At 44.2% G+C, this 15,835-nt stretch overlaps 1 protein-coding gene across 2 annotated transcripts in view; it reads left to right on the top strand.

Moving 5' to 3' along the window:
* MYO18B (myosin XVIIIB) overlaps window positions 1-15,835 on the top strand; it is a 305,824-nt gene that overhangs the window by 171,486 nt on the left and 118,503 nt on the right. For both annotated transcript variants that reach the window (XM_064272527.1, XM_064272528.1), the window contains exon 31: window positions 7,104-7,256. In XM_064272527.1, coding sequence (XP_064128597.1) covers window positions 7,104-7,256 — 153 coding nt within the window. The remainder of the gene's footprint in view (window positions 1-7,103; window positions 7,257-15,835) is intronic.

Here is a 15,835-nt window from a genome sequence, read left to right as displayed (position 1 = left end):
CTTTGCCTTTTCCGTTTTCAATTTCTAGGCCTCGTTTCTTTTTCTTACCTTACTTCATTGTCTTGGGTCTCCAATATAAAATTGAATCGTAGAGGAAGTAGCGGGTGTCCTTTCCTCGTCCCTGATGTTAACAGGAAAAGCTCTTCAGATGCATGATATTTGCAGTGTGCGTTTAATAAGTAACCTTAATCAGGTTAAGTCAGTCTTCGATTTGCAATTTTCTAATTTTTTTTAAAGATAAGGTTTGGTCATTGAATATTATCAGATGCTTCTTCTGAAATTGTTGATAATCCTATGACTTGTCTCATTAATCTACTAATATAGTATACTATATATATTTTGGATATAACAGCATATCCTAATGCTTTTCCCTCTTAATATACTGCTCTATTGAACTGATATTTTATTTAGATTTTTTGAAGCCATGGTCAAAAATTAGCTTGTAGTTTTCTTTTCTCATACTGTCTTTGTCCATTTTTATACTAATCTCCAAAAATGAGTTTACAACTGTTTTTGAAACAAATTTTTTATAAAATTTGGTTCTTGTAGTTTTTGAAGATTTAGTGCAACTTGCCTGTAAACCCATTTGAGTTTAGTTTCTATTAGAGGATAGGGTAGATATTTGGTTACTGTATCCAATTTTTGTAATTTTTTTTTAATTGAACACAAATTCCAAAATTCTCTTCCTTATTGAGTCAGTTTTAGTAGCTAATATGTTTCTTTTCCAGTAGTTTGACATAAAGTTTTTCCATGGGATTTTTAAAATTCCACTGAATTTGGAGCTGTTTCCTTTTCGATCACAGTAATGTTTAATTATGACATTTGTTTGTTGTTGTTCAGTCTTGCTAGAGATTTATCTAACCTTCCAAACAACCAGCTCCTGTTCTGTTTCTTTGTCTTATGCTTTGTCTTTGTTTCTTTTTCCTTCTTCTTTTCTTTGGTTTACTCTTTTGTTCCTCTTTTAGTTTTGGTGTTGAAAATTTTAACTCATTTTCAGTACTTACTATTTCATTTAAAATATTTTTTAAGTCCATTTAAGGTAATACTTTTACCTTGAACTACTGCTTTAGTGTCATCCTTAGATGTGAACCATTTTGTCATATTCTTTGTGATTTTCTCCTTTAACCTATAAGTGACTTAGGAATTGATTTTTAAGTTTATAAACATCTGGGATTCTTTGGAGTAATTTTTTTTTACTGTCAATTTCTACTTTAATGGCATGATAGATATATCACATGGTAGAATGCATACTGTCTTTTTTTTTTTTTCCTATGAAATGTTTGATATCTCATTGTTGTCCCAGTTCATGGCTGAGTTTATTAAATGATCCAAGTGATCTGAAAATAATGTAGTTATTTATTGGCCTGGGATTCTATACAGGGCAAAGGGACCAAGCTTGTTAATTTTGACTTAAATATTATATTCAAATATAAAAGCACAAACAATATAAGGTTGGAAAATATCATTACACAAAACAAAACTTCCTTTTAACTTTCATTTTGTCTGTTGACCTACCTGTTTCTGAGCAAGCCCTGCTGTATTCCTACCGTGATTATGGTTTTGCCAAGTTCTGTTCATAGTTCTGTTATAGTCTTTTCTTTTTGTATTTTAAAATTGTATTTTAGGTGCATCCAAGTTTATTACTGCTTTCTATTCTTGGTGGATCATTCTTTTGATTATTTATGATGTCCCTCATCTCTATGAATGATTTTTGCCTGATTTATTTTCCTCAGTTTTCCTGGAAGACCTTTTTCTATCCCTTCATTTTCAACTTTTCCAAGTGTGTGTGTGTGTGTGTGTGTGTGTGTGTGTTCATGTGTTTCTTTTGAGCCACTGGGTAATTTTTAATTCAATCTTTTAATCTGTAACTTTTCATAGAGATTTTAATTCATTTATATTTATTGTAGTGGCAGATATATTGTTATTTTACTGTCCCCTTAATTTGATTCTTTATTCTTTTCCTACTTCTGGATAGGTTGGTAATATTTTCTATGTCCTTTTTTGTTCTACTGCTGACTCAGAGGCTACAAATCATATTTCTATTCTTTTACTGGTTACCCATAAATTTGAAGATACATATTTAATCATAATTTTTGATAACATACTTCATTTAATTTTCACAATAATGCTATGGGATCGATATCCTTGTTTCCTTCATATAAATGAAGAAAATGGAGCTCAAGGAGGTAAAACAACTTGCCCAAGACTATCTAGCTAGTTAATGGGCCAACGTGCATTTGAAAATATGTCTATGTTATTCAAAAATCTTCAGTTCAAAAAAATCTAACACCATGCTTCTTAAAAGTGGTGAGCTCTAGTTATCTAGAACCATGTTTTGTGGACCACCTTTTTACATCAAATTGTGAGGAAGTCCAGCTCTGCCAATAATTTACCAGGCAGCCTTCAGCAACACACATTCTTCCTCCGAGCCTCAAGTTCCTCTTCCATGAAGTGGGTGGATGATTCCTAACAATATTTTTAGATCATATTTTGAAAGTTCCCAGGGAGTTCTTTGGCAACAGATATTTAACAGCCACTCCAAAGAATTTGCTTTTATGATAAATGGTTAAACAATTGAGGTTTGAATATAGTCTTCCACAACAACCCTAAACATCGTTAAATTTCTCAGTTAATTATTCACCAGCTTTAGCCAATTTTGAATCTTTTGTGCTGTAGAATGCAAACTTGCAGAATGACATTTATTTCCCATTAACCTAATGAGGTGTTGTGTGTGTGTGTGTTTCCCCTCCTTCTCTGTAGCAATTCATTATGAAGGGGAGATGATGACAGCATTTTTAGAGTGTTTCTGGCAGTGAAGATGATAGAATCTGAGCCACTCTTATACACGTCCAATGCTAACATCAGGGAATCTCCCTGGTGCCAACATGCCCCAAAGGAGAATTAAAGTGCTCTGCATACACTTTAGGATGTGTGCGGAGCAAGAGCTGGCACAAAAATAAGGAAGGTGCAAAGCATGCTGCTTGAATGTAATCAGGGTAAAAAAAAAAAAAACCTGGACTCTGGTAAATCTGGGTTCAGGTAACAGTTCTACTAGGCACCATGGTACAGTGGTTAGGGACTTGCACTCTAGAGCTGAGCTGCCTGGGTTCAAATCCCTGCACTACCATTTTGTAACAGTATGACCTTGGGCATATTATTAACCCTTTATGTATCAGTTTTCTTAGCTGTACCTCTGTTTCTCCATGACACTATATACTTCACAGCTCCTAGGACGTGAACTGGCGCCAGGTAACTTCCTCAGCTTTGTGAACTCCCCCACTACCCATGTTTTATCCTTCGTGCCAGTGACCCAGAAATGCATATACCAGGCTGTTTCTTACCTCTCCCTTTGCTTGTGCAGTGCCTTATACCTACAGTGCCCTTCCCATGACTCTTCACCTAGCGTTTGTTATTGTTGGGTACCATTGATTCAATTTTGACTCATAGTGACCCCATGTTTTACACAGTAGAACTGCCCCATAGGGTTTGCTCAAAAAAAAACCAAACCCACTGCCATCAAGTCAATTCTGACTCAAAGCGACCCTATAGGACAGAGTAGAACTGCCCTGTAGAGTTTCCAAGGAGCGCCTGGTGGATTTGAACTGCCGACCTCTTGGTTAATAGCTGTAGCACTTGATCACTATGCCACCAGAATTTCCTAGGCTGTAATATTTATGGAAGCAGATTGCCAGGTCTTTTCTCCCACAGGGCGCTAGGTGGATTCAAACCAACAATCTTTCAGTTAGTAGCTGAGTGCTTAACCATTGCACCACCAGGACTCCTTTTTACCTAGCTACTTCCTACTTATCTCCTAAGACTCTTTCTGGACCCCATTCCCAGCTGGAGCTAGGTGATGCTTTCATGTGCTTTTTTTTTTTTTTTTAATTAAAGAGAAAAACATACCTCTCCCATGGTATATTTTTCTAATACTACCTTTTTCCAGTCAGAAGAGTTAGGTTCATATCCCAACTCTGCCACTTATTAGCTGTGTGATCTTGGGCAAGTTACTTAACCTCTGTAAGCATTGGTTTCATCATCTGTAAAATGGGAATCATAACACTACATGCCTCATAGATTTAGTATGAGGATTGAATGCGATCATATACATAAAGTATGTAACATAGTGCCTGACACTTAGAAAGCTCTCTATAAATGTAAGCTATTACTACTTTTATAAAGGCTATAATAATAATGTCTATTTTTAAGAGCTTGTCACAGGAATTAAATGCAATAATGTGACAAAGGGACTGGCACAATGCCCAGCCCTCAGCTTAGCTAATCATTCACATATTATACACACACACACACACACATAGAGCCCTGTTGGTGCACTGTTAAGGGCTCAGCTGCTAACCAAAAAGTTGACAGTTTGAATCCAGCAGCTGTACCTTGGAAACCCTATAGGGCAGCTCTACTGTGGCCTATAGGCTCACTATATATGTATACCGTCTTTCTCTATCCATCCGTCCAGCTATCTACCTACCTACCTTCCTACCTACCTACCCACCCACCCACCTTCCCTTCCTCCCTCCCTCCCTCCCTTCTACCCACCCACCTACCTACCTACCTACAAACCTACAAACAGGCCCTGGTGGGTCAGTGGTTAAGCACTCAGCTGCTAACTGAAAGGTCAGTGGTTTGAACCCACCAGCTGCTCTACAGGAGAAAGATATGGCAGTCTGTTTCCATAAAGATTTACAGCCTTGGAAACCCTATGGGACAGTTCTACTCTGTCCTATAGGCTCACTATGAGTCGAAATCAACTTAACAGCAACAGGTTTGATTTGTATGTGTGGTTTTTTTTTTTTTTTTTTTATATATATATATACCATCTGTCCCTTTCTCTATCTGTCCCTCCCTCCCTCCCTCCCTCCCTCCCTCCCTCCCTCCCTCCCTCCCTCCCTCCATTCATCGCTCCATCCACCCCCCCACCCATCCATCCATCCATCTATGTATCTATCTATGAGCCCTGGTGGGCCAGTGGTCAAGCACTCGGCTGCTACTGAAAGGTCAGCAGTTTGAACCTACCAGCTGCTCTGCTGGAAAAAGATGTAACAGTCTGCTTCCATAAAGATTTAAAGCCTTGGAAACCCTGTAGGGCAGTTCTACTCTGTCCTATAGGGTTGCTATGAGTGAAATCAACTTGACGGTAACGGGTATGGGGTATCTATCTATCTGATAATTTAAGAGATACGTCTGTGAACAAAGAGGTACTATGCAAAAAAAAAAAAAAAAAAAAAAACTAATTTTTTAAGAACTCAGAACCAGAGGTAGAGAAATAGTAATGTAAGATGCGGAGAAATATGTTCTAGGTCATCAGACAATACCCATAATCCCTCATATTTGTAAAGCCGTGGACGGCTTACAAAGTGCTTTCTGATCCATTCTCACATCTGATCCTTGTCTTATCTCAACACAGAGGACAGGGATTTTTTAAAACCTCCTCTTTATAGATGAAGAATCAGGCTCAGAGAGGTAGCATGGCCCAGCCAAGGTTCCTACTGCCAGCAAGTGGTGAGCCAGGGTTGAAAGCCTGGGTCACCTCATTCTAAATCCCATGCTCTCTCCAGAATATCCAGGGGCATTCTGAGCATCTCGGGCAATGGTTAGTGCTTGGTGTAGAGGCACACATACAGCCCAGGTGTGTAGAAACTGAGCCCCTGTCCAATGATGGGTGCCATGTTCTTTCCTCTGGTCTCCTGAAGAGTCTGAGAAAGGGGCTTAGTTTATTTCAGAGACGCTAAGCCATTGCTTTTTAAGTCAGCACTTTTCTCTAGAGGAGGCTGTTGGCTGTTGGTGTTGTGTGTTGGCCCCAGTGGAATTCCATGCCTCTTCTGGTTGGTCTTAGCCTGTACTGTTGTGACTGGGAGTTGTCAGGGGGCCTCAGCTCACTCTCCTGGTGCCAAGAACAGAATATGGTTTCTTCAGGACACACTTGACCATTGTCACCTTGGAAGTCTGGTGCCTACAAATTCAGGATTCTGGGGGAAGGAATGTGCTCACTTCTGGGTAAGGTCTCACTGCAGAAAATGGCCTCATTTGCTTGTCTGTAAACTGGCTAAGGAGACCAGCTAACAATCGGTTACCAGTTGCTGTTGATTCCAATCCACGGCGAACCCATGTTTGTCAGAGTAGAACTGTGCTCCACAGGGTTTTCAGTGGTTGTGATCTTTTGGAAGTAGATTACCAGGCTTTTCTTCTGAGGCACGTATAGGTGGACTCGAACCTCCAAACTTTCAGTTAGCAACCAGGCAAGTTCACTCTTCACACCACTCAGGGACTCCTAGACGAGCTGAAGAGATCAAGAAAACTTGATTTAGACCTTGAGTAACAACACAGTATTACTAGAATGTAACACACATGCAGGCGTCTTGACAGCAACTGGTTTGGGTAAAGTACATGCAGGGTAGTATGCTGTATCCCACATGTACAGCCTGAGGTGTTAACATACATGTAAAGAGGCACACTACATCCTATGTATATAGCCTGAGGCATAACATACATATAGAGAAACATGTGTGCAGCCTGAGTGTACAGCCTAAGCGTAACATTCATGCAGAGAAGTGTACTGTATTCCACATGTAAGCTCAATGAATTTTCATAACCTGAGCACATTCATATAAGCAGCGCCCACACCAATGACATTAATAGCTCACGTAAGTAACTCCCTCTCATGACCTGTCCAGTCACTGCCCCTCAAGGGTAACCACTCTCCTGCCAGCAGAGGGCACCCTGGAGACAGGCTCTGATGAGGTGAGGGAAGGCTGTATTGACAACTTTGGTGCAAAAGATGAGTCGAAATGGCTGGGTACATACAGGCTGTGATAACAGTAATGATAGCAAATCCTTTATTGTACGTTACTCCGTGTCAGGCGTTAGGCTAAATATGTGTTTAAGTTTCACTGTAGCCCTGTGTGGTTGGTGCCATTCCCATTTTGCAGATGAAGATACTGAGGTTCAGAGAAGAGATGGGTCTCATACAAGGTCACACAGTGTATGAGTGACAGAGGCAGGATTTGAACACAGGGACTCTGGCTTCAGAGATGTCAGATCCTGGCAACTGCTTTGGCATCTAAGCTCATGAGCCTTCTCTTGGCTTCCAGATTGGCCATCGGGACTTTGACGTGGAGAAGCGTCTTCGGAGGGATCTCAGGAGGACCCACGCGCTCTTGTCAGACGTGCAGCTCCTTCTTGGGACCATGGAGGACGCTAAGACGTCAGTCAGCAAGGAGGAACTAGAGAAAGTGCACAGCCAGGTGTGTGAGCAGGGCCCCTCAAAACTGGGCTGGGAGGATGCTGCAGCCAGGTGAGACATCACTAGGACTGTTCAAAGACACTGTAGCATGGCCCTGCTTCCCGGCTGTGAGCGTGGTCATGGCGTGGACGTCAACTTTTATAGACCCTCAGGGGGCTTGGGAACAATGGGGGAAGGGGGCCCAGGAGGGTCACACGAGGTAGTGGCTGAGGAAGAAGGGTTTATGAATAGCTGTGATGGCTTGCTACCTTCTTCCGAGATGAGGCACAATGCCAGTCTTGAAGGCCTGGGCAGATCAGGATCTTGAGGTCAAAATCGCTGAGTGCAGGATGTGTCTGTGCGTGTGTGTGTGCGCGCACGTGTGCACGCATGCACGCATGTGCGTGGCTACAAGGGTTGGGTGTGAAACAAATAGTAATGGTGCTAATAATACGATGTCTAATACTAATAATAAAAACAACAAACAAGAGCCATTTGATTGCCTATTAAAATAATGATGAGGCCAATCCTGACAGGATATTGATCATAGCTGCCACCATCTGGAGCCCCCACCATGTACTGGTACTTTATACACATTGTTGCATTGAGTGCTCAGGGGAGCTCAGTGAGGTGAGAATCATCATCTCCATCTCACAAATGATTGGGTGACAGAGAGGTGAGGTGACCGGCTCACGAAGTCACACAGCTAGAAAGTGGTAGAGCTAGGATTTGAACCCAGGTCTTTCAGCCTCCACCATCCCTGGCTGCCCCAAAGGAGGATGGAGCAGCAGGTCAGAGGGTAAAGCCAAGGCAGGAGCTGAGGACCTCAGGGGACATGATGTGTGGGCTGTGCTGGTGCAGGCAGTGTGGCCCAGGGCAGCTGGTGTAGACAGGTGTGAGTGGATTAGACCCTGGCAGTATGGTGGGAGCCTTGGGGAGAGAGGTCCCGGAGCAGAGTGATGTAGCAAGGATTCAGGATTTGGTATTGTCCCCATGGAGAGCTGGAACCAGACAGGGAGGCCCAGTGCCCTGAGAGGGGGTTGTACCCATGCATCAATGTCACCTCTGAGTCACATACCTCCCTTGGATGAGCCACACCATGCCAACCCCTTGCCTTTAACACTTCCCCTTCTTGAAACATTGCCATCCCTTCCCCCTCCTTCCCTGGCCTTATGTCAATTGGCCTCTCTGATTCATGCAGCCTACTTGGCAGAGGGTCCTATGCCCTCCCCATCGCCATCAAAATGGTCCAGATAGCCCAGCATCCAGCTAACCCTTCCCCCTTCTCAGGTGAATGTTCCTGAAATGGAATCACAATCATTGTGTTTCTTTTTCTTTCTTCTCTTTTTTGTTACATACACAAGAACTCTCCCTCTGCAGGGTTAAAATGTGTGCTCTTGGAAAATAGTGGTATTTAATGAGGGCGCCTTAAGCTGAATCAAAGAGTCTCATTCTTCTGAAAGTCCTTCTTCCCCGTCTCTGCATCCGGCTCCTATCAAAGGGAATTCACAGCCTTGGCTTTCCATTGCTGTTGTCATGGAAATCGTTATAAGCATGGGATCGCGTGGACCAGAGGTCAGGGTACAGTTGCTTTGGCTCCCAGCACACGTGTCCCGGATGCTGGAGTCAGAGCTAATCAAATAAAGCAGCAATGACATTGGGCATCTCTGCGTCTCCTCTCTGATGTACAGTATTTGTCCTTTGCCTGCAGACTCCAGGGACAGAGGCAGAGGGGGAAGGGAGAGAAAGCTAGCTTTGCTGCTGGCTGACACCTTAAGAAGGAGCCCTGGTGGCTAGGTGGCTAAAACGATTGAAACCACCAGCTGTCAAGTCAATTCTGACTCATAATGACTCTGTGTGACAGAGTAGAACTTCCTCATAGGGTTGATTCTGACTCATAGCAATCCCATGTGACAGAGTAGAACTGCTCTATAGGGTTTCCTAGGCTGTAATCTTTACTGGAACAGATCACCAGGTCTTTATCCCTTGGAGCCACTGGATGGGTTTGAACTACCTACCTTTCAGTTAGCAGCTGAGTGCTTAACCATTGCATCACCAGGGCTCCTGATGTGCTAGATACTAGGTGTATAATGTTTAGTATTAAGCGGGTGTGGTGTCCCCCCTCATAGAACTTGTATCTAATAGGAAAGAAGACAAGCAAACAATGGTACAAATAAATAGACTCATCATACACCTTAATTCCGGTGATAAACCAAATAAACAGGGTCCACACTCAGCTGCTAACTGAGAGGTTGGAGGTTCAAGTTCACCCAGAAGTGCCTCGGAAGAAAGGTCTGGCAATCTACTTCCAAAAAAATCAGCCATTGGAAACCCTCTGGAGCACATTTCTACTCTGACACACGTGAGTTGGAATTGACTGCACGGCAGCTGGTTACCGGTGGGATGGGGATTGCAGGGGGTCTCGTTTAGCTTGGTGGTCGGTTAAACCACCCCAGGAGATGGAGAAGCAAGCAAGGATCAGAACAGGCGGGCTTGCATTTCCCGTCAAGGAGGGAGAGAAGCCACGGGGAGATTTTCAGCAGCGTGTAACATAAAGCGTTTCAGGTTTAGAGGCTCGCCTGGCTGTGTGGAGAATGGACTGTACAGAGGAGCAGGTGCCATTAGGAGGCCGTGGCACAGTTTCAGGCCGGAAGAAATGGGACCTGGGTGAGGAGGTTGTTGATGGAGATGGAGAGAAGGGACAAAGTTGGGGTTGATTTGGAGTTGACAGGATTTGCAGATGGTTTTGCTGCCAGCAATGAGTGTATTATTTCAGCTAATTCTCAACATAATCCTGTTGTTGTTGGCTGCCATCAAGTTGGCCCTGGACTCGTGGTGACCCTATGCACACTGGAACAGGATGCAGCCCGGTTCTGCAACATCCCTATGATTTGGCTGCAAATCGTACCATTGTGATCCATAGGGTTTCGGATCCATTGGCTGATTTGCAGAAGTAGATTGCCAGGCTTTTCTTCCTAGTCTGCCTTAGTCTGGAAGCTCCAATGAAACCAGTTCAGCATCATAGCAACACACAAGCTTCCACTTACAACCAGGTGGTGGCTGGGCATGAGGTGTATTGGCTGCGAATCAAAGCCGGGTCTCCCACATGGAAGGTGAGAACTGAACCGCCACTGCCACCTACCATAACCCTAAGAGGTAGATATTGCTCTTTTCAACCCATTTACTAATGAGAAGGAAGCCTCTGAGAGGTCGAGTAACTTACCCAAGGGCACACAGCAATATATGTCTGAAAGCTGTGAACACTAAGAGTCCCATGCCATTGCAAATTCATTCACATAATATGAAAGCTGACATTTAGCAAGCACCTACTATGTGCCAGGTTTTTCTTTGTGTATCTCATGGGTCCCCAAACTTATCTGCACATCAGAGAACATAGCACTATTTAAAAATTACAGATTCCTGGATTCAGCCTCCCAGATAGTCTTTTTTTTTTTTAAGCAAAGTCTGGGTTAGAACCCAGAATTTACTTTTTTAAAACAACCACCTCAGAGGATTCTGGCATTGCTTGTAGGGCCAGCATTTGGGGACCATGGCTTCATTTATCCCTCAAAACACTCTTCTGAGTTAGGCAGAGCTGGGCCTCGAACCCACGTTCCTGACTCCAAACCCAGTGCTCTTCTCTCTTCCTTCTGGCAATATGCCTATTTTGCAGATGAGAAAACTGACAACCAGGTTCTATTAATGTGTTAGATGTTACTTTTTTAAAATTAATTTTTATTGTGCTTTAAGTGAAAGTTTACAAATCAGGTCAGTCTCTCATATAAAAATTTACATATGTCTTGCCATACACTCCTAATTGCTCTCCCGCCAGTGAGACAGCACAGTCCTTCCCTCCACTCTCTCTCCTCGTGTCCATTCGGGTGGCTTCTGGCCCCCCGGCCTCTCATCCCCCCTCAAGACAGGAGATGCCGACATAGTCTCATGTGTCTACTTGATCCAAGAAGCTCGTTCTTCACCAGTATCATTTTCCATCCCCTATTCCAATCCAATCCCTATCTGAAGAGTTAGCTTTAGGAATGGTTCCTGTCTTGGGCTAACAGAAGACCTGGGGACCATGGCCTCCGGGGTTCCTCCATTCCGAGTCTGACCATTAAGTCTGGTTTTTTTACGAGAATTTGGGGTCTGCATCCCACTGCTCTCCTGCTCCCTCAGGGATTCACCGTTGAGTTCCCTGTCAGGGCAGTCATCGGTTGTGGCTGGGCACCATCTAGCTCTTCTGGTCTCAGGCTGATGTAGTCTTTGGTTTATGTGGTCCTTTCTCTTAGGCTCATAATTACCTTGTGTCTTTGGTGTTCTCCATTCTTCCTTGCTCCAGGTGAGTTGAGGCCAGTTGATGCATCTTAGATGGCCACTTGCTAGCATTTAAGACCTGAGATGCCACTCTGCAAAGTGGGATTCAGAATGTTTTCTTAATAGATTTTATTATGCCAATTGACTTAGATGTCCTCTGAAACCGTGATCCTCAAACCCCCGCCCCTGCTACACTGGCCTTTGAAGCATTCAGTTTATTCAGGAAACTTCTTTGCTTTTGGTTTAGTCCATTTGTGTTGACCTCTCCTGTATTGTGTATTGTCTTTCCCTTCACCTGAAATAAAACTTTAGATGTTACTTTTTGATCAACCTATTTTACTATTTTACATTAATTAAGAGAACTGGATCCATCACTTGCTAATTTTGTGACCCTGGGCAAAGAATGTGACTTCCCAGAGCCCTTTCTCTAAAGTGGAATGTGGTCAGCTCTTGATGCCCCAGGAGCTCGAGGGAAGCTGATGAGATAAAGCACAGCTAGCCCACCTCACCCGGATGAAGATCGCAGATCACCCAGAAAAAGGTTTACTCTACAAAGGGCACAGATGAGTGAATGTGTTTTCATTCAGCGAATACTGATACTGAGGGATGAATTCAGGGCCAGACTTCAGGGATGGAAAGGAGAAGACAAGGACCCTGCCTTTGAGGGGCTGCCAGTCCAAGGGAGAAGGCAGACCCAGAAGCCGACTTTTGCTCTTTACTGGGAGAATGTTTGGGTTTAGTAAAAGAGGAAACCTTTAATTTTGCTTCGAGAAAGGAGCGGTGGCTTCGGCTGTCTCTTTAAAGATGGAAAGGAATTGCTGGCTAGATAAGATGCAGATGAGCATTCTAGGAGGCAACAACAGAGTATGACAGGGCGGAGGCACATGGAGAAAGGCTATATATTCAGGAGCCATGGGAAGCTATTGAGCAGAGAGGGGCAAGATCAGAAGTGCTTGTCAAAAATGACGGAATTGCACCCCAGCTAAAGTACTGGAGCTCTCATGAGTGGCATGTCAGGTTCAACAAGCAGATTGGGAGTGTTCACATATAGGGTCCATGCTCAGCTAACTGAAAGGATGGAGGTTCTAGTCCACCCAGAGGTGCCTTGGAAGAAAGGCCTGGCAGTCTACTTCCAAAAATCAGCCATTGAAAATCCTATAGAACACAGTTCTACTCTGACATGCGTGGGGTCGCCATGAGTAGGAAACAAAAGAACCTCTGGACTCTTCACACATGGACAGGCACCCCTTGTGTCCATTGCTGCACCATCTAGAACCCTAGGAGAATCATTTGGCTCTTCCCATCTGAGTTCCCCTCCTTTGGGAGCCTTGACACGTCTCAGTTAACACGTGAGAATTATGACCCTCGTGATAAAACACAGAAGATTCCTGGAGGCAATTTGGAAGCAACAGCAGAGTGGGGCTAGGAGTCACATCTCTTAGGTTCAAACCCTGCTTCTGCAGCTTAATGAGCTGTATGATCTTGGAATCATACATGCATACCTTATTGTACTGCCCACAATGTCCACAACAATGGACTCAAACATACCAATGATCAGGACAATGATACAGGACCAGGCAACATTTTGCTGTCTTATACATAAGGTCACCATGAATCAGAGCCAACTCAACGGCCACTAACAACAATATGATCTTGGCCAAATCACCCCATTTTCCGGAGCCTCCATTTTCCCATGGGGGCATGATAATTCCAGGGTATTGGGTTGGTACAAAGAAGAGTAGACAATGAGTCTGAAAGAATTCCCTAAATGGCAAGCTGTAGACAAGGATTTCAAAAGCGAGAGCTTCCCCCACTGGCTTCCTTGTTCCACTCACTAGAGTCTGTTGTAGGATGACATGGGCTTCTGGGAAAACAGTTTCCTAAGACCTTGTGGGACAGATAGGCAAGGTAAGGTGTGGGGTTGAGCTAATGACACCTGTTCTTTCAGAGCAAATGACTAATTAATTCCCATGAAATGTTTCCACTGGAAACAAACTAATGTGGAGACAGAAACAATTCCAACAACCAAGGTATATAATTGGGATAATCGCTGTGCATAAATAACATCTGCGAGTAGCAGATGCTGGCACCTGGCTCCAAGGAGAAGATGGAAGATGATGTTACTTTAGGGCAATGGTGGGGGGTGTGTGTGTGTGTATGTGTGTTTTCCATTTGCTTCACGCCTTTGACCTTTGTCTCCACCCCAAAGGAAATATGGTATTTGCTTTTTTGCTAAATAGAGAAAAAGGGTTTTCACTGAACTCCTTGGTTGTTTGCTTAACGCGTGCTGAGGACTGTTTTCACCCCTTCCTGCCAAGAACGAAGCTATCACCAAGTTGGTACCCCCTAAATGGCTCTTAAGTCCACCCCTTCCTCTGACTGCCCCCCTGTAGCCCCCTTATTACATGCGCCCTGCATCGCTCACTTGGACCCCGCCCCCCCCGCCAGGTCTGACAGCCTCCAGTCTTGTCCAAGCAATTTTTCTTCCACCTGACCTTTGGGGATAGGATTTTAAAATTTGAATGCAACCCTGGCTCTTTGTGTTCAATCTTGGCTTCCTGTTGCCCTCAGAATAAAGTCCAGGTTCCTTAACTTGGGAGTCCCTGGGTGGTGCCAATGGTTAAAAAGCTCAGCTGCTACCCGAAAGTTTGGAAGTTTGAGCCTACCCAGAGGTGCCTTGGAAGAAAGGTCAACCATTGACAATCCTATGGAGTGCAGTTCTTCTCTCATACTCAGGTGGGTCACCATCTTCAGAATTGACTTGATGACAACTGGTTTTTCCTAACTTGACCTACCAGGGTGAGCAGTGTGGCTTCTCCCCTCTGGTCACCTCCACCAGCAGCTTAGAACGGCATGGCATCCCCTAAATGCATTCTCACCTCTTCACCCAACCTGTGCCCTCTCCTGGACTCTCAGATGCCTCTTTGCCTGAGGAACTTCTTTTTATCCTCTGACCTTGAGCCTGGACATCGTCTTCTTGGAGTCATTATTGACCCCCACAGCTTGGGTTGGGACCCCACTTTTTCCTCTCACACCACCTGGATTTACCCCTGGGATAGCACATTTGTTGTGTGTCGTCAAGTCGATTCTGACTGATAGCGACCCCGCATGACAGAGTAGAACCACCCCATAGGGCTTTCTAGGCTGTAATTGCTACAGGAGCAAACTGCCAGATCTTTTCTCCTGCTGAGAGGCTGGTGGATTCGAACCGCCAACGTTTTGGTTAGCAGCCAAGCACTTAACCACTGTGCCACCAGGGCTCTTTGGGATAGCATATATCCTCTTGTAATTATCCCTTTGCTTGCCTGCTTCCCTTCTTTACCTATTAGCTCTTTAAAGGCAGAGACTTGAAAGAGTAAGTATATTAAAAAGTGACAAAGGTAATAAGAGGTCGAGCTGGGATTTGAACCCAGGAAGATCTGACTTACAAACCTATGAGCTTAACCGCTACCCTGGGCCCGCTGCTCTCTCTGGCTATTACTTCCCTCCTGGAAGCCCTCGCACTTGGGGATTCTAGCTCAGCTTCAGTTTTCACTCAGGTGGGTCCATTAGGCCTGGTGTGTCTTTTACCCAGTGAACTCCCACCAGTGATTAGTTAACAGCTTGCGGTCACTCCATTAGTGTGTGGAAGACTGATAACCCTGGATTCATTCCTGGTGCCCTTAATTGGGACATTTGTCACCATGTGACATCCATGCTTCCATGAGACATTGAAAATAATGAATAAACGCAGGGGAGATGACCCAGACGGGAGTCTTTTTTGTGAGTGGCCACCTGGGGAGCACTTCTCCCCAGCCTAGATCCACAGAACAGGTGGCCTCAACGTTTTATTTGAAGAAAAGTTTAAAAAAGAGAGAGAGCTTGTGTTGGAGTGAATTGATTCAATATCAACATAACCTCCTTGTCAGAGGAGATAGAGAGTAAATTGTAATTGGCTAAAAACATGGTTATCACAGGCCTGTTCACCCCACAAATATTGACACTTCCAGTGCTGTGATAAATGAAGTCAGGAAAGGCTCATTTCATTATAGGCAGGAAATGCCACCTATGCTGTCTCCCCAAAAGGACCTGTCATTTGGCCAGGGAGGGCCAGGCCCCCAGAACAGCCCAGTGGCCCACAAGGTGATAACTACGATCATAGTAATAGTATGGATGGTGAATGATTGACTGCTTCTATTGTGCCAGACATAGTGCCAAGCACTTGACCTTGTGACCTGATTTTATCCCCCCAAACCCATTTGAATATAGTGAATTCCATGAGAGCAAGGATCCATTCAGTTTTGTGCCCAG

The sequence above is a fragment of the Loxodonta africana genome, chromosome 19 (genome assembly GCF_030014295.1).
Source record: "Loxodonta africana isolate mLoxAfr1 chromosome 19, mLoxAfr1.hap2, whole genome shotgun sequence".
Lineage (NCBI taxonomy): Eukaryota > Metazoa > Chordata > Mammalia > Proboscidea > Elephantidae > Loxodonta > Loxodonta africana.
This window is presented reverse-complemented; position numbering and strand designations above follow the sequence as displayed.